Here is a 27,949-nt window from a genome sequence, read left to right on the forward strand (position 1 = left end):
CGGAGTGGTTCCAACGGATTGTGTGGCCCTGGTCTTTCCCTAGTGGGTCTGATCGAAGGTAGCTACTGGGACGTAAGTCGGGACTTGATCACCCCGCTGGGCCGAGTGAGGGGTATGATGTTCGCGAGACCCGATGACCTTGGGATACATCACTGAGGATACGTCCCAGTTTCATCCATGCGATGTATTGTCGTTCTGATCTTATATCAATCAAATTGTGTCGATTCGTTGTAAAAATTGTAAAACTATTATTTAAAAAAAATAACAGCTTCTCGAATAATTAACCTACAGTACATGTAGACAAGATGACTCTTTTCGGTTTTGATTTATTTTTGGTTTATTACCCAGCCCTTCCTTTGATTCATGAGGGGACTCAAAACTAGAAAGGTGGAGGCTAGGGTGGTGGAGGCTTTTTGCCAGCTGCAGCTGGTGTGACAGAATCATTGTTAGCAGGGATCAGTGTAGGAGGGAGCCTTTTTTTAATTGTCTCAAAACCCTTTACATACTGTATCAGCAGAGATGTTGTCCCCCTCCTTGTTGGGAGAATGGGCTGTGATTGGTGCGTGAATGATTAGAAACCCTGATTTAATCTGCAGGCTGCTGGCTATTTACTGTCACCCCACGTGAATGTCGTTTGTCAGATCTTGTGACTATCCTGTGATCAGTGTTGCTAGATCTTGTGAGAATGTGTTGCTTACAAATGGTAAATGGTGCATTTATATAGCGCCTTTATCCAAGGCACTTTACAGAGATTGTGCATTACATTCCCCCATTCACACACACATTCAGGCAGAAACCATGCAAGGCACCAACCAGCACATCAGGAGCAATTAGGGGTTCAGTGTCTTGCTCAAGGACACTTTGACAACTCTGGGGGAGCCCAGGTTCGAACTGGCGACCTTGCGGTTACCATCTAGCCACTCTACCCCTGAGCCACCGCCTCATATTCTCTATCCCTATCTCTATTCTCTATATTCTGATAGACAAATCAAGAAACAAAGATCATTGTTTCTTGATTTGTCTATCAGAATATTAGGAACATATGTGTCTAGTGAAGAATGGGTCCAATGTTTACTTCAGTGACTGTGGGGCGAAATAGTCCTTCATAATATGTGCTACTGCTAATGGTCACTTCTCCATTGGAATGAATGGACTTGAATGACCTGCTTCTTGTCTCCTAAAGGGGCAGGTAGGCAACCACGTGACAAAGGTACAGGAAATTAATCAAACTTTTGTTGTCTCAGTTTCAACTACAGTCTCTGCTTCTGTGTCCTGCATTAACTAAGGCATTCTGCTACTCCATTGATTGTGTCACCCATTGTCAAAATATAGGAAAAACAGCGCCCTCTTTCTGTCTCGAGAGACTATGAGCCAATACACTCCACTGCTACCCTTAAAGCAGTGCTAGAGGGGAGTGACGTAGAATTACATTTAATCTTCCTGAAGTCAAGCTAAACACAGGACGCCTCAGGAAGCTTCACGGTGCTGAGCAAAAGACTCAGAAGTGTATGACTGTTGGTTTTTCCAGTTGCCCTGATTACCGCACAGCATGGTGCCAACTGTCGACCCTGTAGGGGTTTGGCAGACCAGGCCATCGTGGACTCCCCACCCTTCCCAGAATCTGTTTAATGAAGTGTGCATATTCATCACCCTTGGCTCCCCCCCCCCCCCTCCATTTAGTACATTTAGCCTTCCAACACTTTAGGAGATTGCCTTTGCAAATGACGTACTGTGTGATCCAGTTTTTTTTTAAACCTCTGTCAGATATTGTAGTGGATGATGTTATGAGTATTAGTGTATTACCTCCAGGAAGTGTTGACCTCAGGTCCCCTCTCTGCTGTGCGGTCTGGAGTCAGTCAATACTACGTTTTGCGCACTGCCAAGACAGTCCACCTCATACTGAACGCCAAAACTGCTGATCTCTCTCCATCTCTCCCTCTCTCTTTTCACCCCATCCACTGTACAATTGTATCCCTTTCTTACCTCACTTTATTTTGCTTCTGTCTCTCTCTCTCTCTCTGTCTGTTTACTCATCCACTGTATACGGTATCTCTCTCTCTAACTGTGCTAGGACTGAAAAACCGCACCAGAAAGGCCTTGGGTTTACGGAGAAAAGACAAGGACACGGATTCAACGTGAGTATGCTCAATTCATTGTCAATGGCCATTAAATATTGTTATTGTGGGGCAGAAACCATTTATCCTATTCCTATCTTTTTTGTCTTTTCATTTATGAACGCCATAATGTATGCTTGTCGCACAAAATAGCAATTTTGCCAATGAAAGTATTAACAAGAAGTTTGGGCATACAAGGTTTCTGCCCGTCAGCAGTGATGCAAAATGTAACTGCTATGCAACTTTGATAACAGCATGTGACATACTGTATCAAATTAGCAGGATTAAGACCTGAGCCGGCAGTGAGAAAAGTCTTTTACACATTTGAATACAATTTGATGGCGTTGACTGACTTTCTTTGTTTCCCCCAACAAACAGTAGCTCACCTGACAAAGAGGGGTCTGGAAGTGGAAAGAAAAGAAGCGTATGTACCGTAAATTTTTCAGTTTCTCCTTTCAAACATTTCTCACAAACTTGTTGCACACATTTTACATTGAAATTCATGGTAGTGGAAAGGACAGATGTTGTTTGTAGAAATCCTAAAGATGATTATCAAGTCACGTAAAGTAAAATGTCTTTTTAAAGCACATTTAAAAACTCTGGTAGACCAAAGTGATGTCAGACCAGAATGTAGCTGAAATCACAAATACAAAAGCCATAGACATAAACAACAAAAACATACAGCTCAATCATAGCTAAAAAGAAAACAATAAAAACAAAAAACTATAAAGATCTGTCACAAGGCGGATTCAAATGCTAGTGAATAAAAGAGAGTCTTGAGTCTGGTCCTTTTCAGTGGAGGGGGCAGATATGCCAGGGAGGTGAATACTGTTCTGCAGGATAGTGGCTGGGACAGCAAAGGCTGCTGCATGAGGCTGAACCCAATGAGTTGGATTCGTGGGACAACTGGACCCCCAACTCGGACGACCTGAGGGACCTGGACATAGAATTAAGGAGGGGTTAAAATACCAGAAGGGGCCAACTCAGTTTGAGCTTTATAAACAAATGATAACATCTTAATTGAGAATGAAAAAGACATAATTGTTCTCGCAGACAGTAGAGAAAGGACAGGATAGGTCCTAGGTTTTTGGGACGACTGACTAATCCCAGTATACAGAGAGTAGCTGTATCAAGTATCCATTGAGCATATCCGTTTTGCTCTTCGTCAGGGGTGTGGGACACAACTTTCCCACCGCTCGAAGTTGACGTAAGAGCAAAGTGGCCGCCATGTGAATAGTGTGTTTACTAAAACTGCCTTAAGAGTCTTTGGTTTGTGTGATCTATCTGTAGATAGCAGTCCTGGGGCCCCCAGGAGTCCTTGAGGGGGTTCCAGAGGGTCCCCAGCAAAACGACAAACAGTTTAAATACTTTGTTAGTAGTTACCTATTACATCTTTTGGGCTTTCCGATAATACCGTATATCCGATCTTCAAGCTCACAAATTGTCGCCTTGTGACATGTTGTACAAATGTCGACAGAACTTCTCTTGGGTCTCTGGCATAACATCTTTTCAAATGGGGGTCTGTGGTTGGCCAAATACATCAATTTGACATGGAAATGTTTCAGAACCACTGCAGTAGCATCTAAACGCCTCTCTATCCTGTCTTGACAGAAAAAGGCCAACGGGGCACCCAATGGCTTCTACGGGGAGATCGACTGGGACAGATACGTGAGTATCCACAACATAACTCCACAACATACCTCTCTTTATTAGTGTTTCTGATCAAATGTGAGACTTTGCCATGACGGGTGCGATATATTCGCCCTGCTGTGGAAGTCATTATTATGCGCCACCTGGCTTCAAAATGGCAATCTGTGAGAACCGAATGACAGTTGCACATTATATGCTATGAGTCAGCATGCTTTTTTAATCAGCAAGCTAACCCTCTCATCCAACATGTCTGGGCGGAATTTGATCTGTGTTTTATATGCAGATTTTGCAGAAATGAGAAGGGGGTTCAGTGAAGTGTGTTTTTAAATATGTGATGTGATAGACAGTGGCCACTGACGAAATGTACTTGAGTACTGTACTTAAAGGGATAGTTCAGATTTTTTTTTACTTAAGCTGTTTGAAATACTTGCCATTAATATAGTGTTTGCAACTGTATTAATTGATTGCCCGAGTCCCATGGTGGGAGTTCTGCTCTGGTTTTGGTGAAATATTGTGGGGGGCACAGGGGGCCACGCATTAAAAGTAAATAAATCCACAAAACTAACGTAATTTGTATTGTTGACCTATTTCTAAACTTTCGTTCAACTTTGACCCCTCTATCACATGGAACTATTTTTTGGGCGTAGTGATATGGACACAAAAAACATAGTTCCGTGTGATATAGGGGTAAAAGATTAACGAAAGTTGCACTAATATTTTTGAAATAGGTCAACAATACAAACGATGTTAGTTTTGTGGATTTATTTACTTTTAATGCGTGGCTCCCTGTGCCCCCCACAAAATGACCGGAACTATTTAATATTTCACCAAAACAAGAGAAGAATTCCCACCACGGGACTCGGGCAATGAATTAATACAGTTGCAAACACTATGTTAATGGGCAGTACATACAGCTTAAGTTTAAAAAAAATCTGAACTATCCCTTTAGGTAACTGTTTTGGAATATCTGTACTTTACTTGAGTGACTTTCACTCCACTACATTTCAAGGACAAATTGTGCTTTTTATTCGACTATTTCTAGAAGGAAGCAACCCTTGGACCCAAACATACACAAATAATACATTATGAATAAACGTACACAAATAATACATTATAAAAAGTATAGATCTACATACATTGTGAGAGGTTGTTTTTGCATTATTATAAATTACAATACAGCAATACATTGAAAATTTGATATTAAAAAGAAAATGTGCTTTGTAATTTGTACTTTTGAATTTAAAAGCAACTCCAGTAGCTACTTCAAGTAGGCTACAGCTACACATTTGACAGAGCAACTTTCCACCAGTAGTTGAGCTATGGACCGGTGTATTTGACCTAAACTTGTCCACCACTGGATATGTGATAGGCTAGAGATGAATGAACACCCTCTGACGTGTGTTGTGGGGTCATTTTTTGCAGGCCTCTCCTGATGTGGATGAGGAAGGTTTCAGTCTCAGGCCCGGGGTTGAAGAGGGCGATGATATCCTTTTCTGTGAGACCCGCGGCAGCAGTCTAAACGTTTGAGAACCACTGGTCTAGTCTCAGGACCCTGCCTGTAAAGCTGTTGGCCTGTTTGGCTGAGCGGCACATCATACGAGTGATTCTCATTAAATAGGGCAAATCAATAGAATCCCCCGACCCCCTCCATTGACCACATTACACATGAGCACTCCTGTCATGGGAGCAGAGGATCATGACAGGAAGTGAAGGTCAGCAAGACAGACTCACATTGCATTCTGGGATGACTATATTGTCAGAGTAAACGCCTTGGTAAAATTGTATGAAGTTCTGACATTGACGTGTGCCAAAACGTGTTTGCCTCATGTGACCATTGCACCGGCCGGCCATTGTTGGCACCTATACAAGGCACTGTTTCTCAATGTCTGGTCAGGGGACCACCGTCAGCTCCAGGGCTCCAAATGGACCCGGGCCATATGGGTCAGTAACTCAGAGAGTTACCCTTAGGGTCCATTTGCTCCTGGGGGTACTTCACTTTGAGAATCACTGGTGTAGACAAAAATAGGCGATTTACAAGCTCAATGCGTCACAATGCAACACATTACAAATCAAGCCTTACTCTCAGTTTACATGGCCCGCAAAAGCCTACTGTACAGAGGGATTGCTGGACATTATGTTCTGGTAATAGTAGAAAGACAATAAACGGGAGCATTTGAGATTGCACACTCTTTGAGTTTTGATTCTGCAGTTACCAGGAAACTACAGTAGAAATGCCACACCAGAAGCGTAATGTGATCTGAGAGTGCTCCTCCACCCTGAGCTGGAAGAAGATATGGCAGAGATGAAACGGTGTGTCTTGTTCTGGGACACAGTAGGTAGAGACAGAACGAAGGTCTCACTTGGGTGTATTTCTTGGGTGTGCTAGAGATGAGTTAGATTAGTAAGATGTAGTGTTGTTGTTTGACAGCTCACAAAAGTCATGCCTTGTCCAAAGGCCCCAAGTCAATACATTATTATCATTACCTTATTCCTTGCCTGTGTACGTATATTTGTCTGGCACACGCTTATCGCTTACCTTTCTGAACCTATCATCTCAACACGACAGTCATGTGTCCTCCTTGACAAATCTTCACCAGCTTCCAAAGGGAAACAGTTTTTCTCCTCCAGCGACTCTGAGGACGACGAAGACAGCAGGAAAAAGTTTAAAATCAAAATCAAGCCGCTGGTGTCTGATAGTGCCAAATGTGTCGTCCCGAGCATGGACGAGCTAAAGGCCTCGGTAGGAGGCCTGGCTCTGTCTCCCTCTCTGGTGAGTGTTATCAATCATTCCTCCTCCTGTTGTGTTACAAATAAATAAAACGGGAACGAAAGCAATACTTACACCAATGTATGCTCTCCCTTCAGCTTAAGTATGTTCTTTGTTTTCTTCATTCATTAAATTGATGTATATTGAATCTGTAATTTCTTTGTCATTCTCTAACTTCCTCTCAGACATATCTTTTATCTCTGCCTTTTGCTTCCTTGTTCACATCTTTTCTTTGTTCTTTTCTATGTTGTTCATCTTTTAGAAGCGAAGCCCGGTAAGTCTATCACATTATTTTATACTTCGTCGTACGATTGTGTCGCATGCTCTAAAAAAGACCAGATCTACAAGCTCTATGAGTTTATAGAACGTCTATTTTCAGAGTGTGACACTGGAGTATAAATTCACATGTCACTGCATGGATTCACCTGGTAGAATACGTGTTTGCTGGTTTGGCCTTTCAGTGCTAGTTTATACATAAAGAGTATTTAGATGTAGCCCTTTCTCTGCATGTTATGTCTCTCCCCTGCCACAGAACGTATGCTTTTCTGACAAAGACCACCCATTAAAGCTGCAATCCATAACCTTTATGTTTTATCTGGGGTTCGAGCCAGGGTCTTTCTACCACTCATCCAAGAGGCAACCCCAACTTTGCCAGTGGCGAGTGACACATTCTGTACACTATGAGCTTCAGGCAGGGCTACTCTCAACCTTTTTAGTCCACGACCCCCAAAAAGAATCACATTTGAACTGGGGATCCCCCACCCACCCATAAGCACTTGGAATTGTAGGAGTTGAGGCATTACATTTTGTTTGACAACGCCACACAATGTGAGGCGCTGTGAGCTTGTAGATCTGCTATTTTCACAATATTTGCCTCTGTCTTATATTTTTAGAAAATTTGGCAACTTTTTGAGATATTAAAAAGGTCTTAAAAGTCCATAAATTGTCATTTGACTGTCATCTGAGGACCCCCCCAAAATCATGGGGTCGCGACTCCCCACCCACAGGTTGAGAACCACTAGGGTCAAAATCTCTCAATGGCGTAATATAGGCAGATTACCTCCAACCACTGCAAACGTAATATGCAAGGGATAATGTATGACGCGGCTGTAGTTGTTGAAAAATAATGACCGACAGGATGTTTAAACACTGAGACGAACATACTGTACATTATCCCGCTTATTACACGGCTACTTTATTAATAAATTGACCTCAAAGCAACAACAAAACGAGTATTTCCTTGCTTACGGTAATGATCTCAAAGTATTCCATATGTGTCTGACCAATGTGACCATGTCTGATCAAATTCTCGGTTACTGAATCATCCAGTTCTCGCTTCAAATGTTTTCAAAAACATTCTAGAGAACAATGTTTAGTTGTAAAATGACATGGCTGTCATGTTGGATACAGCATAAAATCCAATCAGCGCAGCCCGGTGCTCTGAGCCTTTGATTAGACAGTGGTCTGTTATAGAGCATGAGCGGTCATTATCAAGAAATAACACACCACTGAGTTCACCAATCAGAATCAAGCATTCAACCAAGCCGTGTAATAAATTGTATTAACATACTTCTACATACAGATGTATTAAAATAATCTTTTATTAATTGAAAGGAGTTCTGGATTGCAGCTTTAAGCCTAATTTATACTCGCTTGCTGACGAGAACTAATTGTCAAGCTATCAGTTATCTTGAAGGTCAGTTTCTGTTTATGAGACACAGTCGTACTACAGCAGGGGTAACCAACCCGGGGTTCGCGATCTACCAGTCGATCGCGGGAACGTTTCCAGTCGATCGCGAAGTGTTAGACCCATTGGAATAATGTCAGTGCCGCTCGTCACATGCAAATTAATTTTGAGCAGAGCGCTGAGCGCTGTGGCTCTGAGTTTGAGAATAGACCCCATCGTCCAAGGGTGTGTGTGCGTGTGTGGTGGGAGGGGTGGTATCTTAGCAACACTGAATGACCTGTCCCATTGGTCGTGTGCTCGTATCATGAGCCAATGGCTGCAGCTCTGAGCTTCCCAGACCCAGGTTCACATACTACACTACACAAGCCGTAAAGCGAACTGACAGGTACCATATTAGCAGCTGTGAGCGCTCTTCTCTTCTCGTGAAGAAAGCAGGACAGAGTTGTCAAATAAATCCCGCCGTCATTCATACTGTATTTATTCTCCGACCCGACATTAAAATACGGAACAACGTGCGTTCATTACGGGGCTCGTGACAGGCTGCAGACACAGATAGATAGATAGCGCCGCTGCTCCTTCAGTTTTCGTTGTTCGTTGTTATAATATTTTTTATTATTGGGATTTGATCATTGATGCAAATTCTAAACATATGGATGCAGCTGCAGAAGTTGTGTTGCTTAAAGGAATGCATAGTTGCGTTCTCCTCAACTGCTGCGCACTGTGCGTAGCAACAACAAAAATATAAAAATGAGAAAAATATACTGAATATACCAGTCTGCAATGCAAACTAATAGGCGAGTGCACTCCAGGGCATATGCAAAGGGAAAGAATGACTTCCGTCCGTGACAATAATCAATGCTACAGTTTGAATTCTGTACACATGCACACATAGAGCAAAAAATATGATAAATATGAAATATGAAAACTTGTTGAAGTACAACGCATGAGTCAAGTAGCTGCTTTTGTATCAAACCCTTTCCTCTTTACTGAGCCTACTGTCATTGAACTGCTGTCCGATAAAATGCAGGATGTGTTTGCATTAACTTCAGATATTTAAATGGAGATTATTGGATTAGTAAGTGACTGTCACCTGCAGGTCAGAGCTAAAGAGAAGGAATTTTGGTCTCTTGTGAGCAGAGAAGTATCCCCTGATTGTGTCGTGTGCACTGAAGCTGCATGCCTACTTTGGTTGCACGTACTTATGTGAAATGGCCTTTTCACAAATGAAAATAATAAAATCCAAGTTTAGAACTCGTATGACTGACTCACATCTTAATGACACCCTCAGACTGGCAATCACTAAATATGAACCAGATTTCAAAACGCTTGCAGATAAAGTGCAGTCACAGCAGTCTCATTAAAGGTGGGCTGACCCTGAGAGTATGTCACCATATCTGTGCAAATATATATGGTCATGTTATGCCTATGTCATTTGAACATCTGCCAATGTGAATATTCATTGAAATGAGAAACAAAATATTTCTAATACTAATTATTTCTAATTTGTCTTAATATTATTTGACATTGATAATATAACTTACTATAAGTATTTATTCTAATTTAAGCTTTAGTCTTTGTGTGGATGTGTGCACATGCATTGAGCCTGTCAGAAATAGCAAAAAAACAAGTGTTTTTTCTAACACGTTTTAGTGGTAGATCTTGGCTTACAATTGGGAATAAAATGGGCTCTTGGGCTTGAAAAGGTTGGTTACCACTGTACTACAGCATATACATTTGTATTTTAGCCTGCCCCCCCCCCCCCCCCCCCCCCCCCCCCCCACACACACACACACACACACACACACACACACACACACACACACACACACTACTTTATTTAAACCTCAGTGGCAGAGTGTGTGTATTACATAATGACTAGTAATCATAACACCCACATTAAGCTTAGTGATTTAATTTGGTCTCCTATATGTCACATAAGCAAACTAGATGTGCGCAGCTGCTTCTGCCTGAAATTGGTGACCAATCAAATTCTGTGACTTCAGCTCAACCATTTTCACCTGACTGTAAATTATAATAAAGAAACCTCAAACACAAATCAGATAATGTATATTAATTTGACTCTTGGCGTCACCAATTTCAATAGGTCACAGACATCGGTGTACCATCAGGATGTCAGTGAATGTCTGGTACCACCACTATAGTCTACCCTATCTATGGGGGTGGTGTTATGGCTTGGGTTGCATTATGAAGGCTTTGCAGTTAAATGTGGGTGTAAGTGATGTTTTTATTAAAAATGTAAAGCTCTATATTCCGATTGTTGCTATAGAATAAAGAATATTTGTTGTGATGGGGAGACCCCAGTTACTGACCAAACACTTAGTATAGTGGAGGAGCTTAGGGAGATACTTTTGCACAGATGTAGCCCAGAGCCGCCTGCTCTAATGATTTAGCTAGGGCTAAATGTCATTATGCTTTAAGTAGCATTTGACATGTCAAACTAGGGTTTTTTCACGATGGGTTTTGAAATGGGTTTTGAAATAGGTTTTTCCATTCAAGGCATTATCTTTTCACGATAATTTTTGGTCTAAATTTGGCCATAGCCACTTGCCCAAATGTGCCCAATTTGATGCATTTGTGATGCCGTTTTTAGCCCAAGGAGTGTTTTTCGTGCAAAACATCTCGGGCACCCTAGCTAAATCATTAGAGCGTGCCCTGGGCTACATATATGCAAAATGTGGTGCTTTTAGACTAATTAGCACAAAATATCCCTATGCTCCTCCATTAGCCATTGGAATAGTAATGGAATATAGAGCTATTTCTTATTTTAACCAAAAGATATACTGTATAACTTACACCCCCTTTACAGTAAAGAGGTGTGTCGTGTGTGTGTGTGTGTGTGTGTGTGTGTGTGTGTGTGTGTGTGTGTGTGTGTGTGTGAGAGTGTGAGAGTGTGAGATTGTGAGAGAGAGTGTGTGAGTGATTTTAGTTTGTGTCTACTTGACTGATTTGTCACTCACTCTCTGACCAGGTCTGTTCTCTCTTCCTTTTTGCTGGTCTCAGAGACGCAGCCCGGTGAGTTTTATGCACCACCTGCTGGCTATTTTCATCTCTGCAGCCCAGCACACCCCCAAATGTTGTTTCCCAGTCTATGTCCCTCGTTTGCTTTGATGCGTTGGTGGAACGTACATTTACTCAAACACAGGACCTAAGTACAACTTTGAGGTTGAGTGCTTCTATTTTTCAATACTTTCAACTTTTCAATTTATATTCCAATAGCCTACACCTCAGAGGCAAATATTGTACTTTTTATTCCACTACAATTATTTGAAAACTTTAGTTGCTAGTTACTTTTATTAGTAACTAGCAAAGAGAGTTTTATTATTTATACAAAACCCCTGCTCTATTCGTCAGCTATTCGAACAGAGCTGATCTATAAGATCAAAACGTGTCTCAATAGCATGATGCATTGTGAGCTTGAAGATCTGCTCTTTTCCAGAGAGAATTATCACACATCTTTCAAAAATAATCTAATTTTGCACATTTAAGTACATTCTTCTGTAGTACGTTAGGCGGACAGAGTATTTCTACATCATGGAATTGATACTTTTACAAAAATCTGAGTACAACACTGCTTTTAAGTTTTACTATTTACAAAAGGCTGTTGAGAGTTTGAGTCAGGCGTGTTGCACACATATTGCCATGCTCATGTTTGGTTTCTGTTTCAGGGACAGATGAAAAGAAACCTTTCTTGTAAGTATATCGCATGATCCAACTTCACTTATTATCACTTTCCATTGTGGTGGCACCCTTCATTATACACAATGCACCAATGTTAGAGACATTTTTTTGTAACTAATTATTTGTGGGAAGCTTGTGCAAAATAATTTCATACACTCTTTTGTACCTGGTGTACACTCTTGATGCAACAAACTGAATTTGAAGGTTGAATGCAGATGTATTAATTAAGCTGATGATTCTTTTGCTGTTTTGTCACAGGTGAGGAGATCGCTAGACCCCGACGCTCCACCCCCACACCAAGCCCTGTCCCTGAGACGCAAAGGTCAGATTGCATTGACTACTTAACCTCATTTATAGCCTAGTTTAAGTTTATACATACCTTTTTCCAAATAAAAATGAATACATTTTCATGTTATCATCCTGCAAACAAGACTGGGTCCTATAACGGTGTGGCTTCACTGGCTTGTAGATCAGCCATTTTCAAAAAGTTGATTTATATACAGTAGCCGTGGGTTAAAGTGGTTATACAGATTTTTGATGCTACGTATGTTAACTAATCCCTGGTGGTCCCCGGACCTCAGTTTGATAACTACTGTTGTAGATTGTGATGGAGATGTGTAAATCTTAATTTATGTCACTTGGCTTGCCAACAAGAACTGATCGATGCTTCCTTAGCTTGAAGATCGATTCTTGTTGGGAAGTGACACCGTCACATATTTATAAAGCTTAAAGCTGCAGTCCGTAAGGTTTATGTCCGACCCGAGATCCGAACCCGGGTCTCCCACTCAAGTGACAAAACATTCTGCTGCTCTGAAAGACAGAACGTTTGTTTGGACAGGGAAGATGCTACACAGCTTCAAGCAATCCTGTAGTGTATAGGGTAGGCCTACCCTATACTACAGGATCTAAATAGCTCAATAGAAGATTATAGGGAGGAGGAAGACCACCTCCAATCACCAGAGATGTGTTTGTTGTACTTAAAATGCCATTTTATTCACTAAAAACTAAAAAGATTAGGGATTGCAGCTTTATGGAGTAATTTGGGTTCTCTTATCTCTTGCAGTGACAGATTATACCAGCACGTACCAACTTTCTTTGGAGCTTCTCAAGACACCAACTACTCCAGATATGATGGTCTGTCATAATGCTCAGTAATTCATACAGTATATCCACAGTTATAACTTACTTGCGAAGTTGCGATAGACAGTGCTCAATATGTCATTTGACTGGCATGGTTTTATGTTGTGCAAGCAAGTTACAGAGGTCACATTCATTGTTTCTCGGTCACAGTGGTTCCTGCAGACACATGGGCAGATTCAGGACCACGGCCCGAGTCTCCTTTGACCAGAGGCTTTCCGACAGGAGGTGAGGCATCCTTTATGAGCTTTACGTAACTTTTTAGCTTCATACCGTGTGACTTGCACCTGTTGAGCAATTAACATGTTTGCCAATGTGTTTGTTTTAGCTCCTCCTCCTCTTCCTCCGAAACACATTCAGTCGGCCAGTCATTACAGCTATCCTCCAGACGCTTCCGGTAAATCTTTTAATCACACCAGACCTGTCATGTAATGAAACATAGGGATGCGCCGATATATTGGTCGTATATCAGTTTCAGCCAATATTCATGTTGCCGGTGTTCATGTTGTTGTGTTACATAAATTTTATGATTGCTAAATGTTGGGGTATTGGTTATCTGCAGGCCGAATAAGATTGGGATGCAATTAAACTCATTTGATTTTCCCCACACAGATGATCTACCCAACGGAAGACTCGGCCGAAGTTCTGCCCCCATCTACCTGAACGTCCACTCGCCCTCCTACCGACGCTCCCCCGGTCCCGACCTGGACGACGTGTTTGGCCCTGGGGACAGCTCGCGGCCCACCGAGGAGGTGTCCCCCAGATGGGTCACCTTTGAGAGGCCGCCTCCGCCGGATGAGCCTGCGCCTCCCCCGCCTCCCGAGTCCCCGCCCCCGGACACGCCGTCGTCCACTCCCTCCAGCCCTTGCGTCTCTCCCGTTTCTGCCGGCCCGCCTCCAGATGAGCCGCCACCCTCCCCTCCGCCGTTCTCCTCTCCGCCGTTCTCCCCTGGATCCCCGCCCCCTTTCTCCCCACCGGACTCGCCGCCGTCCATCGTCCTGGGGCCTCCTCCGGACGAGCCGGCACCGCCGCTACCCCCCGATTTCTCCCCCGTCTCCATCTCGCCGCCACTCCACCTCGACGATGAGGCGTTTGATGAGGAGGTACTGCGTTTCGCGAGTGCCGCGAGTGCCGCGTTTCACGAGTGCCGCTCGTCCCCGGCCCCCTCCAGCCCCCCACCCCCCCTCCCGGTGGATCGCAGGTCGCCGCGGACGGGCGTCCCGTCCCCTTTGGTCCTCGGGCCCACTGGGAAGAGAACTCCAGAGGGGGTGTACCTAAGGGATGAGCTCCCAGACTGTGTGGGTTTGCCCAGAGAGCTGACCTCCAGCTTCAGGGGAACGCCACCTCCTCTCCCCTACAGGTCCATCATGTCTTCCCCAGGACCGTACTCATGCAGCAGTGAGTACTGATACAACTTCATACACCATAAGGAGCTGTGTCTACAGAAAGCTTTTAATGAGTCGACAAACTCTTTGGATATCATGGAGCATTTATCGACCCGCAATATTCAACCGTTGCTGTGCTCAAAGATGTTATCATCTTTAGCACTATCTATTATCATTTTTAGCACAAATAGCCTAGCTGAAACAACGGTAAACATGCATGGGCTTCTCATGGTTGTCGTAACGATGCAATGTCAGGTTGTAGTTGTTAGTGGCACAGTCGGTTGGATCAAACGTGACATTGAGGAGCAGCACTCGTCCAAACTTTAACTATTTTCTGCTTTTAAGTGCTCTGCCCGCCTTTACCATAGATGCATGGCAGCTAAAACAATGCTGTCTGTGGAGACCCTGGACAGTTACTCTCTGCTGCCATACTCATGCAGCATAGAGTACTGATACTACTTCATACACCATGGTTGTGCAGCACTTTAATCTGGGAGCACATTTTGCTCCCAGATTGAATTATTTGGAAAATAAAACTATCTTGGCCAGGCGCTCTGGGTTGCGTGGGTTGGTCTCTGTCACTGCACTAGCGAATCCTACAGGTTGGTCAGGGCACCTGTTGAACAGGAAATGGACAATAGACAATGCTAGTTAAGGACTGTATGTCCAAAATGATGCATTCAATGTAGTCACAACAAGTGATTATTAATACTATTCATTGGTTAAATACCGGTATGTATTAAACCCAGATATGTGATGCAATGCGTAAGGCTAGTTTTTACTTGGTTGCATGACACCCTTTTGCCACGTCGCTTGAAGAATTTGACATATTCTCAGCTGAAAACTAACTATGAAAATGACTTGTTAAAGACATATGTGATTGTCAACAGGTCCCTCTTCTCCTGCTCGCTCTGCCACGCCTCAGTCAGGAGGGAGCCCCGCCCCCCCGCCTCCTCCCCCAAGACCTTCCTCGCGACCAAAACTACCACCAGGGAAACCAATATCTGACCTGGTATGTATTCCCATGCGCTCTCTCTCTATACCGTACCACTTTAGAACAGTAGTTCGCAAACATAACAGATATACAAGCTCTTGTGTAAATCTGCTTTTCTTTTAATTTTATGTAGAATAATTTTGAATTTTTTTAACACAAATGTTCTCTTCTGGGTGTCCCTGACACAAAACCATTTTCAGTTAGGGGGGTCCGTGGCCAAATACATATAATTTTGAGGGTTGCAATGTTGACACGAAGACGCCTGAGAAAGAAAAGAAAATCTTCCAAACTTTAAATAATTTTTATTATTACTGATATGGGCTAGGTCTAATTATTTTTATGTTATTTATTTTGTCCAGGCTCGGCCGTTCAGTCCGCCGGTGTCAGGCAGCCCCCCGCCCTTCGCCCCCTTGGCCCGGGCAGAGAGCTCCTCCTCCATCTCCTCCGTCACCTCGCACAGTGCTGCCTCCACGCCCACCTTAGGACTCGCCGTCTCCAACACAGGTGGACAATCATGCTGCTACGAGTCCCCTAAACCGTTGGTTCTCAACCTGTGGGTCGGGAAGGGGGGGGGGGGGGGGGGTCCCCCTTGTGACAGTGAGGTGATAATTTAAGGACTTTTAGTTCACCCCAAAAATAAGCCTTGAATTGATGGAGATTGTTTTGTTTTTGTCATATTCCCAAGCAAATAATTTGATGACGGATGGAGTCTCTGGTAGGAAAGGGGTTCTCAACGTTTTTGGCTGGGGACCCCCGGAAATGCTTTGGCCATGTCCCGCCCTCCCGCCCCCCCCCATATATATATATATATATATAATTTTTTTGACTCCCCAAAATAATTTGGTGACCCCCGGGGGTTGAGAACCCCTGCGGTAGGAGACTCAAATTCTGGACGGGAACCCCTTTTTGTGTTTTAACCCTTCTGGACGGGAACCCTTCTGTACAGTATTAAAAAAAGGCCTGAAAAGGTTGAGAACTACATGCCCTAACCGGAAGTACCGGAGGTATCACCCAGGACAGTTACATTGATGTTTTTATACATTTTGGAAACATTTTGAAATATTTCACCTAGAATGACATGCCCAGAGTAGGGACACAAGGTTGAACGAGCTTAAATGACCACCCAGGATGTTCCATATCCATGCCTGCCCTGTTGTCCCCCCATCCCTATGTGTGTGTCCAACTGTCCATCCATACTGTGATGCGTCTTCTTCTCCGTGTCTCTCATTCTCGTGTGTTTCTCTTCTCCTCCTGTCTCCTCCTTTCATTCTTCACCCCTCCTTCATTCTCCTCATAACCCTTCAGAGGGCCCACAGCCCCTGGTGTGGTTTGATCATGGCAGGTTTTATTTAGCCTTCGAAGGTGAGTCAAGGCCAGCTGCCACTTCTTCCCTAGTAAACAACAGTGCATGGGCTGCCCTGTATGCTATACACTCCACTCCAGTTAAAGGGGGTTAACTTTACTGTATTTGTTGACGGGACACTGCATATTGATGAACAATACATACATTGGATTTAGCAAAAAAATAAAACAAATAAAAACAAACAGAAAATAGAGTACATTACACAATGAAAACAAAGCATGAATGAATACTAAAACACTTTTGGTTTTGTTTGTAGGTTTTTTTTTGTTAAAAGGCTAAAGCCAAAGATACCGGGGTTGTGGCTCTTTCAGAGCGGGAACTCTGGGGGGAGGGGAGGGGGGGGAAAAGTTCTAAAAATGTTGTATGTTATTTTCATATGTGACTTGAAAAATTAATAAAGAAACTTTGATTTAAAAAAAAGGCTAAAGCCAGGGTGTCACAGGAGAAAGAATCCCCAATAGATAATGTATCAGCTACAATGTTATAGTGTTCCTGCTCCAATGAACAAACACACTGACAGCAATGATTGCTGTCAGAAAATAGAGCTATTTAACACGTAAATCACTTACCCCCTTTAAAGTGGCACTTTAGCACTATAATGTTTCAGTGTAGTCCTGTCTAGTGTGGTACTGTGGATGCAGAGATCCATTCAGCGTGTGTTCCATCCCATCCACTGTGCAAGTTGTTTCTCTATGTTGCATTCTAGTTATTTACTTGTAACTTGTAACCACACACAAGTACCTAACCCCAAACCCCTCCTATGCACAGCTTTGTGTTGTGTGTGTGATTGTACCACGGAATGTGATTATTTGATTGGCCGAGCACGGAATGTGGTGATGTATGATAATAAGAGCACCCCTCACTTCACATGAGTGCGATTATTTTATTCAAATGTGTTTCCTGCCCTTTTCAATTCCTGGCTCCCTATTAGCACCTGTGGTTGTTTGGAGTACCCATCATGTTTATTCTTAGAAACATTGAGTTTAGCTTCTATTTGGTTGCGTTACCCCCCGTTTGTAAAGCCTGATCATTTAACTCTGTGCTTAAAAGACCACAGAGCATTTTTTGACGTGTGTGTGTGTGTGTGTGTGTGTGTGTGTGTGTGTGTGTGTGTGTGTGTGTGTGTGTGTGTGTGCGTGTGCGTGTGCGTGTGTGCGTGCGTGTGTGCATGCCTTAGGATGTTCCAGGGGCCCCAGTCCACTCACCATGGGACCTCAGGACACTCTGCCAGTGGCTGCTGCCTTCACTGAGACCATCAACGCATATTTCAAAGGAGCCGATCCCAGCAAGTAAAGTGGATATATTTGAACCATTATAAGATAGTGAAAATAACAGATCTACAAGCTCACAATGCTTCACAATGGGACATGTTGTGAGCTTGTAGATCACCTGCTTTCGCAGCTTTTTGCAATTATACATTTAAATTATTTTGACTGCGCAAGGGGTTCTGGGTGCTACCGTTTTCATTAAACTTATGCTGCGTTTCTCCTTTTCCTCCCAGGTGTGTGGTGAAGATTACGGGGGAGATGGTGCTATCCTTCCCTGCGGGCATAACCAGGCACTTTGCCAGTCACCCCACACAACCCATCCTCACATTCTGCATCAGCAACTACAGCCAACTGGAGCAGGTCCTCCCAAACCCCCAACTGCTGTGCTGGTAGGAATAGCACGCACGCACGCACACACGTGCGCAACTGCACACACACACACACACACACACACACACACACACACACACACACACACACACACACACACACACACTGCTGAAACTTTATTATTATTATTATTTTCACTTACCCTTGCGTCCCTGTTTTGTGCATGTCATTTTACTATCGGTGAATATTTAGATATATACCTGCATATAATTTCGAAATGTCAGAAAATCTAGAAGCAGATCTACAACCTCACAGCAAACCATTAATGTATGATTAAGCTCTACAGGCTCACTTGAAACTCTTTTCCACCGAGTTGAACCGTTTGAACCGGTTCCGTTCTTTTTTCCCGCCTGATTTTGAACCAAATTAATTATTATCAGATCCATAAACATTGGTTCAGAACTGGAACCAAAATAATTATACTTTATAAGTCTTTCCCTGAAGTGGGAACCAAAGTTGGCGTGTCACTATTCAGGTTGGTTGGAAGATGCAGATGTGATATAAACAATCGTAAAAAATAAAGAACTTTTAGAAGAAAGTTATTTTGGTGTAAAAGGGGTCTCTGTGTGAGATTGTAGATTGTCTATTAGTCTTAGTATATAGTTAACAGTTTGTGTATACACTATACAGCCCATGTACAGTATGGATTTTTAATGTTCATTCACATGAAATTCAAGCATTCAAGCTCTCACACCCTGTGCACACACCCTAGCGATCTGACAACGGAAAATGTCGACACTAAGGAATTCTGGGTGAATATGCCGAACCTGATGAGCCATCTGAGGAGTGTGGCCGAGCAGAAGCCCCAGGCCACCTACTACAATGTTGATATGATTAAATATCAGGTGAACTGCAATATCCATCCATATATCTGTGTTGTCTCAGGCTATGTGAGTCCATTTTTACACTCCGAGAATAGGGCTTTGCTGTGCATTTAGCTATCCCTTAGAATTAATCACTTTAACAGTGGTTTTCAACACTTCAAGGTCTAGTATTTATTCAACATTTGAGCTACGGACTGCCATTTGATGAGATTTTGCCTCAGACCCAAGACTAAAGAATATTTTGTTGTAGTTGGATAAGATAGACAGTTCCATGCTGTATTGATGTTGCCATAGGAGAGATAACAGGCAAACGTTGATCAAAATAACAATTCTTCTACATTCTCTAATATTATGTAGACGTCTTGTAAATTAAGTAATGCAGATGTTTAACAATAATCTAACTCTTGAGAGCTAAACAAAAAACCAAACCCACCCACAAGGGTCCATTTGGTTTCATTTTACGTTGTCAAGAGTTAAAGATCTATCAGGGTCCATTTGGTTACCAACGCTCCATCATTTAGCTGAGGACCACCTGGAACCCCATCAAGGGTACCCGTACTGGTTGAAAACCACTCGTTTTATAATCAGACCATTATAATCAGAAATAAATCAAACGTGTGTAAAACCACACTAATGAATACATTCTAGTTGTAATGTAATTGCATTGTAAAATTACAGTAATGAATACATCATATTTTCAGCTAGTTTAAGTATTTGCATGCAAAACCATAGTAATAATGACTACATTGTATTTGTGTGAGTCCTAAGCATGTGTGTACCGTACTTCCTCCTCAGGTGTCAGCAGAGGGCATCCAGTCCACTCCTCTGAACCTGGCAGTGAGCTGGCGAGGTGACGATACGTGCACAGATCTTAGGATAGACTACAAATACAACACAGAGGCCATGGCCTCCCCCGCACCTCTACACAACATCCACTTCCTGGTCCCTGTAGATGGGGGCGTGTCCAAACTTCAAGCCATGATCCCTCCCGCCACCTGGTAAGAAGAATGCCTTCATTAATCTGGAATTGAACCAAACCGCAGTTTGTTCGCAACAGTCTCTAAGGCATTGCATTTGACTAATACAATAGCCATAAAATGTCAAAAATGTCATGGAAAACCAATATATAAACAGTATTCTAGGGCTGTGCAGAATCTCAGGCCGACAAATCAACTTGCATGTTAGAGAAAGAATATTGGTTGATCCAAAATATATATTTTTGGTCTTATGCAGCTCTACTCAAAAGGTTTTACCCTAATTTCCAATAACTAAATGGGGGAGCTTCCATAGCGGAGGCACTTAACCCCTAACAGCTCTCCACCGAGTACTCATCTGAGCAAGCCATCTGCTGGGTGAATGTAGAAAATTAGTTTCCCCTCCTCCCAGGGTGATGCAATAAAAGTGTCTTGGTGTAATATGTTCTTTTCTCATGAAGGAACCCTGAACAGCAGACAATGTTGTGGAAGATACAGAGCCTGTCTCAGAGGTCTGACAATGGAGGTAGGCCTACATCTCTCATTTTTAAATAATACCTGTCCCTCCCTTATTTTGGTCGAGACACCTTAATGTCTCATTATGCATACTGTACATCAGCTCTTTCTACTGTCTTGTCTGTTCTCATAATCCGTTAAACTGGGAAGATCTGTTAAACTGGGAAGATGATAAATGACTAATAAAAATACTAATCTGTCACTAGACTTGTTATACAACATGGTCCCCAACAGTGCTCCCATTCCCAAACACTGGGTCCGGGACCCACACCCATTTTTATGGGTCACAAAATATCTATATTATTTTTGTTTACTACAAAACATTCTCATCTCTCTTTTGGGTCTCGAGCTAAAAGATTTGGGAACCAGATCTCAATTTATAACATTCTGAGCTGTGTCTGTGTGCCATTTACTCTGCATTGCTGCATCAACTGGCTGTTTATGGTTGATTGAACTGTGGTGGTTGTTATGTTCAGCTCAGCACTGTGCTCATGTGTTCTGCCTCCTGCAGGGGTAGGGGCTCTGCTGGGCCGCTTCCAGTTGACAGAGGGTCCCAGTAGGCCTTCCCAGCTGGCCGTTCAGTTCACCAGTGAGGGGACCACTCTGTCAGGCTGTGACATCCAGCTGGTGGGCACTGGCTACAGGCTGTCACTGGTGAAGAAAAGATTCACTGCAGGTGAGTTTGATTAGGATTGATGTCTGACCGCTACAGTATTTCACCTCATACAAGAGGTTCTCCAATTTTTTATTTCATTCCAAGGACCCCCCCCAAGTTTGGTATGCATTAGGCCATGGGCGCCCATTTCTTTGAGTGCACAAATGTACACAAAGGTGTCCATTTGGTTCCATATGTACAGTACAGAACTTTAAGGGTCCATTTTAGCCTGACACTCTGCCTTTCATTTAGTTTCACTTCATTATTCTGAATCGCCAGAACATTTTTTTTCCCAATGGGCGTGGCTAGCGATGCAGGGGCTGGAGCCAGGCTATAGGTCCATTTGGTTCCTAGCTGTAAATAATTTATTTGGGGACCCCCTGGAGCCCAGGGAAACCCCAGATCCTACTTTGAGAACCTCCTTATACCCTATGCATCGAGGCTCAGAGCTATACTCATGATTTAATAATAAAAGGAGCAATGTCATAAAAATCATTGTAATGTTATAGTGGTAACTGACAATATACACATTTAGCGTATATCAATAACTGCCGAAAACACATCAATTCATGTGTTAGGGTTGAGGTTTATGTGTTTCCGTCTATTACTTCCTAAGCAGATTACTGTCTTTATCTCTTGTTTGTGATTCACCCCTATAGGTAAATATTTGGCTGACAATTAGTGACCAACGCTGTTATGAACCAAATGAAGGAAACCAGGAGAATCATTGGCGTTTGACTGTCTGAAGAGAAGCCTATATGGACCCATCCCGTGTCTACCAGTGCTGAAGACTGTAGGCACTTTTCCACTGCATGGTACCAGCTCAACTTGACCCGTTTACTTTTCCACTACAAGTAGGAGCCCATCAATGCAGCTGCTTGTGCAATGCTAAAGTTAAAGATAACGCTAATGCCAATGATGTCTGGAAACTATCTCTGTTTCATCTGTACAGTCCAACAAAGTCTGTTTCTGGTAACATTAGGTCAGAAGAAGTTGCTCAATATTGATTCATTTCACATTTACAACGACTAGTTTAAAGTCAGTTACACTTACAAGTATTCTGTTAACAGTACTCAGGGGGGGAGGGAAGAGTCCCTCGTGATGTAATGACAGTAGTAATGATTCTCTCTGACCAATCAGTAGTAGTATGCAGTATTTTCTCACCTTTTGGTATCACCTGATCACGCTTGGAAAGGTGATAAAAACATACCAGGTACCAGATTCTAGGTGATACTTTTAACAAAATAGGCAAGTCGAGCCGGTACATTGCGTGGAAAAGGCCATATGTGGACCGTTCCTGTTTCTAGAGCTGACTACTCATTGACATACACCTGCATAACTTTAACTTGAGTAGCAAGGGTTTTTATGCTGGAAGAGGTGAGGTCAGGATGTGAACTCATACCATTCAAACATGCACACGCACACGCACATGCACACACACACACACACACACACACACACACACACACACACACACACACACCAGGGTATTGTTTGCCTTGATGACATGTGACATAAGTTGCAGTTACACTGCCACCCCAAGTATACTTTTCTGTGGCATAGAACTAATCTTTTATTGCTCCCCGAGTAGGAAGTTAAATCATTTTTCTGCTCAGACAGCAATGGAATATTCAGGACCCATGTAAACAAACTTCAATAGATAGTAGTACAGTACTATGAAAATTCATCCTGATTTAACAAACTCGTCTCAGATTAGCACTCTTCCACTAAATAACTTGCATGTCACATGAGTTTAAAAGCAGTCAACTTTATGGGACAGGGCAAATAGAGCCAAAGTGAAAGAGTTGCCTTTGACTATTGTTTGATAATATGGCCGTTGAGCCTGAACTTTGTCAGAGGTCATTGTCAGGATTAGCATTATGGACATAGCAGAGTAAGGAAAATTCAATGTCTATCAAGCACTATTACATGTCCCTCTCGTTTATGTTCTTGTTTTTTTCCACCATGTGGAGTAAATAGGTGTTTTATCATTTTCTAATAGCAATATTTAAAAACTAAGTGTAAAAATTGTACATACAAATATGTTTCAAATATCTCTTTGGACTTGTCTGTGATTGTCTGTTAATTTATTGATGCTAACTCCCATAATGCATTAGGTTTTAAAATCATTCAAATCTCAGTTCATCCCGTTTATTATTTCAGTGTGGATTTCTCAACCAAAAAAAAAAAAGAAAGAAAATCTAACCATACGTGGTAAATAACAACATAATGATACCGCATGAAATCTCCATTAGTCTCATTTTTCCCAGTACAATGCAAATGTTATCATTTGGAAATGTTCATGCATTATTGCATTCAGACCTTCACTTTTATGTTGACTCACTGTTGTGCTGTTGTCGCACCTTCACTGGTGAAATCATCGTCCATAACTTTGGCATGCATTCATTTGTTTTGCAACTCTGTAATACTGTATATGTAGCAGTTTGACAGCCTGTGTTTGAAATCCACACATCCCACCTCACCTTGGAGTCACACCATCCCATGGAGGCATCAGTTAGGCTTTGTTCAGACCGCGGGCAAATCCCAGTCGTTTCTCAAATCTGATCTTTAGTACTGACTGTCCACACATTTGCAAGTGATCAGATCATATTTGCAGGTGATCAGATTAGATTTGTGTATTCAGACATTGTCGAGCTATCTGCATTGGTTGCTGTGGTAATGATGTTACAACATGGCCGGCCAAATATAAGCAGATATACAGTACAAGCTCACACAGCTTTAGAAATCAGATTTGAATTCCGTTTCAAACCACCTGAGAATCTGATTAGCATAAATCTGTTTTCATATGGTTTTTCACTGTTCAGACTTGATAAAACCAATCTGATTCCAATCTGTATGGCCAACAATTGGATTTGGGCTGCCAGTCTGAAGATAGCCTTATGTCAACCATTATCACTTTTGTGTGATATCATATCAGTAATACTTGATATGTGTGAACATTGCATTTTATACAATGCACTATATATAAATATAGTGTTGACTTGACTCACTGTTTGGTCCTGGTTGCAACATTTTATTTTAAAAGCCTTACTGAGTTTGAAATAAAATAATTTAAGAAAAATACAAAACGGTTCTTCAGTCGAGTAGAAGCTGTAGCTCAAAGTGTTTCTGTTGATGATGCTTATGGGTTTGTTTGTTTTATTTATTTTGCCTTATGTGTTGTTTGCATATTTCAAGCAATATTAGATACTTTGTGTACGTTTATTTTTTCTATAAAAATAACTTCTGTATTCTATTCACTGCATAAAGGACACAGAATATGCAAACATTTCATGTAAATTTCCCATCCAAAGATTTTGAGAGTAAATATATAAAAAAAAGTCAATATAATGTAATTCCTGTTTTACTTGGTAATAAAGAAGGAGAAATATTGGACATGTAATTTTCTTTTTGTGTGAAGATTTACAGATTATAGGATAATAGCTATTTCAACTGATTGATTGAGTGATTGGTTGATTTAATTTTATGAAATAAGGGGGGGGGGTCGTTTTATGTTTTTAACAGAAAATACATTTTCACCAATTAAGTGAAATTGCGGAAGTGAAGGCTACACTATAAATGTTAACCATGGGTGAAAATGTAACTTTTCTTTAAACAAAAACAATGAAAATGAATAAAATTATCCCTGATGTTAGAAAAACAGGACAGTAATAATCATCCAGAATATAAAAACACATTAATAGTAAGCCTACTGGTTTATGCATCTCTAGATTACAGCCAAGCTAAATGGATCTCAAGTTTGATGCCTGAGTTGAGAGATTATGACTATGATTGATGAGAATCATGAGACACGAAAATGGCACATCTGGTGCCGATATACTAGGGACCTTTTCGAGAGAGTGTGGTCCTTAGAGGTGTGGTCGAAGTTGTGTCTAGATCCCATAGTCTGGAGAGAGAGTCAATCGTTGTCAGGGCAACTGCCGACGTGAGGAAGTGATCAAGGCCGGCCGGCCGGCCGGCCACAGCAGAGCGTCAACGATTGCTAGACAACGCAAACAGCAGTAATGCTTTTATCCTTCCCAGCTATAGGATTCTAAATTAACGCTGGCCTAAACTCCTCCCTATAAATTGACGTAGCTTCTGTTGTTGCTAGGACTACACAATGCTCTGAATGGCTACAAAATAGCTTATCTCTCGATCGTTTCATTCATGAGATCCTGAAATCGGTAAGAAGATCGTCTAACTTTGTATTGTATTATGAGTCATTCCTTTCACAACAATCTAACTTTAGAAGCACAGCACAACCAAAATAAGTATTTATTCCTTTTGGTTTATTTAAATGTTCATTTATTTTAAAGCATTTCTTCAGTAGCATTGATCAGGACTTTGTTATTATAGAATATGCTTTATGCAGTATATTTGCTAATAATGATAGCCTATAATGATGCTTGTTTAAACTTGAAATAGGGCTTTAAAGTTGAAAACAGTTTCTCAACGTTGGGTCAGGGGACCATATGGGTCCAAATGAACCCTTATGGGTCTGCATATATCCTAACTATATCCTGTACAAATAAATGTAGGCTACATTTTTATACACTGTCAGAGTTAAATTAAAACTGAGGATTTTGCTATTTGGTATGGGGTCCTAGAAGCCTGGCTCCAGCCCCTGATCACTAACCATGCCTTAGAGTATAACTCTATGAACCATGCCCATTAAAAAATGCTATAATGAAGTGGAACACATTATGTGGCCTAATGTAGCCTATATCAAACTGGGGGTCCTTGAAATAAAAAGCGGTTGAGAATCGCTGGTTTAAAGTGATCTGTCATCCTGTGGCTGTGACATCAGGAGTGAGCCAGGCAATCCAATCATGTCTGATTTGAGTAAGGAGAAAGCTCGTCTTCTTCTGAAGAAGAGAGGCAGTGTCTCTTCCCTCGGAAGCCATGAAGTCAGAGCTAAGGAAACTGTGGCCAAGACAAAGGAGTGAGTACAAAATCCACTCTTTTAAACGTATAGCCTATAGGCTTATTTTAACTTTCCCAAAGAGTTTGATCGGTAGATGGAACATTTAGAACCTTCAACCTAACCAACCCCATCATAAATCTCTATAGGTATTACTCCATTGTTAAACATTGTCAACACATATTACACAGTAAATACAGTTCACACTAATTTTATACATTTTTTAACCCTGACCTCCCAGTCTCAGGGTATACTACTCTAACCACAAGGCCACTGAGCTGGCATGTGCACTGTAGCAAATACCACCACCACCACCACCACAACAACAACAACAACAACTAGACACATTATCATTGCTACCAACCAGACTGATAGTTAGCTACACCCTGGAGTCTGGACCAAACAACCTGCTAGTAATATGCTGATTATGATGAGGTAACTAATGTATTACTCCTCTGCTTTTCAGCTCTATAAGCACTGTTTCTTACATCGATGAGCCGGGTCACCATGATGATAACACTCGGCCTGCCGTGCAAATGGAGAACACCTACCACATGGGTAAGCATCCTCGCCTGTAGGTAGGGTCAGAGAGGCTTATGGTCTGTATCAGTCGAGAATGCGTGTCATCTGTATGAAAAACACCAAGATGACATTAACAATCATTGCAATTACACAGTAAATAGGCCTAACTGTCTTTCTCATTTTGAAAAGGACCCTCTAAACGTTTCCCTGTCCTTCTGGTCAATGACATACTGAAGGATGTGCTCACCAGCTACTTACAAGAGGAGAAGTATGAAGCAGAGTTGTGTCGCCAGATGACAAAGACAATATCTGAGGTAAAACAGAAAGGAATGGGTTTTTCAAAAGCGATTAAGTGATAATAATATATAGCTTATCTCCTATGAGTCCTTGTTGAAGGAATATCTAAATTCCACAATGCACATGTACAGGTATACTATACACACTATACTCTGATCTCGCACTTGTCATTCGCTCTGGATAAGAGCATCTGCTGAATGCCTAAATTGAAAATTGTAATCATCTTAAATGTAATTTGTGGAAGCATGCAGTGACCCTGTCAAACAAGCTGTAATGAAATCTGTTTCTTTCAATTCCACAAGGTGATAAAAGCCCGTGTAAAGGACCTAATGATTCCTCGCTACAAGATAATTGTTCTGATTAACATCGGCCAGCTCTGCAATCAGAACATGCGCTTTGGAAGTCGCTGCCTGTGGGACGCGTCCAACGACACTTTTACCTCACACACCTTCAAGAACAGCTCCCTCTTTGCTGTGGCAAACGTCTATGCTGTTTATTTTGAGTGACTAGATCAGTGGAATGATCACCGGGACCGGGGTTTGAGGCCCTGTCTGTGTGTCCCAAAAGGTTTGGGAACCCCTGCACTAGTGATGACAACTGCCAGGAACTGCATATCCGCATTATGAAAATAATCTGTAAAGCAAGTAGCCATGAGGAGGATCTAATTATGCATGGTTGGAGTTTGTGATTTAATATATTCTGCCAGGCCTGTCATAGTGCCACCAGGAGGGCGATTTTTGAAAAACATTTTTTTTATATTACTCCTACAGATTACAATACATC

General features: G+C 42.0%; 2 protein-coding genes across 2 annotated transcripts; both read left to right on the top strand.

The window, feature by feature from the left end:
* Positions 1-6,468: 6,468 nt before the first annotated feature.
* On the top strand, positions 6,469-22,177 carry LOC308325111 (SH3-containing GRB2-like protein 3-interacting protein 1). Its single transcript, XM_080777516.1, has 19 exons — positions 6,469-6,534; positions 6,794-6,805; positions 11,240-11,251; positions 11,905-11,929; positions 12,176-12,239; positions 12,981-13,051; positions 13,208-13,282; positions 13,383-13,451; positions 13,667-14,452; positions 15,330-15,451; positions 15,793-15,937; positions 16,739-16,795; positions 17,974-18,085; positions 18,298-18,453; positions 19,167-19,299; positions 20,074-20,276; positions 20,714-20,778; positions 21,280-21,444; positions 22,083-22,177. The coding sequence occupies exons 1-19, from the start codon at positions 6,484-6,486 to the stop codon at positions 22,103-22,105; spliced, it is 2,346 nt and encodes a 781-aa protein (XP_080633642.1). The 5' UTR covers positions 6,469-6,483; the 3' UTR covers positions 22,106-22,177.
* Positions 22,178-26,255: 4,078 nt separating this feature from the next.
* dynlt5 (dynein light chain Tctex-type family member 5) lies at positions 26,256-27,672 on the top strand (the record flags this gene model as incomplete). Its single annotated transcript, XM_080777602.1, has 4 exons — positions 26,256-26,368; positions 26,814-26,905; positions 27,059-27,183; positions 27,469-27,672. The coding sequence occupies 4 exons, from the start codon at positions 26,256-26,258 to the stop codon at positions 27,670-27,672; spliced, it is 534 nt and encodes a 177-aa protein (XP_080633728.1).
* Positions 27,673-27,949: the final 277 nt, after the last annotated feature.

Source organism: Protomyctophum bolini, assembly GCF_963924005.1.
Source record: "Protomyctophum bolini genome assembly, chromosome: 12".
NCBI classification, from domain to species: domain Eukaryota; kingdom Metazoa; phylum Chordata; class Actinopteri; order Myctophiformes; family Myctophidae; genus Protomyctophum; species Protomyctophum bolini.

What these genes read in the sequence shown, in the direction of transcription:
- LOC308325111 (XM_080777516.1), top strand. Translation starts at nt 6,484, where the DNA reads ATGGACGAGCTAAAGGCCTCGGTAGGAGGCCTGGCTCTGTCTCCCTCT. An exon ending in AACCCCCAACTGCTGTGCTG is followed by an intron (nt 18,454 to 19,166) that starts GTAGGAATAGCA and finishes CACACACCCTAG; the next exon opens with CGATCTGACAACGGAAAATG. An exon ending in GAAGAAAAGATTCACTGCAG is followed by an intron (nt 21,445 to 22,082) that starts GTGAGTTTGATT and finishes TCACCCCTATAG; the next exon opens with GTAAATATTTGGCTGACAAT.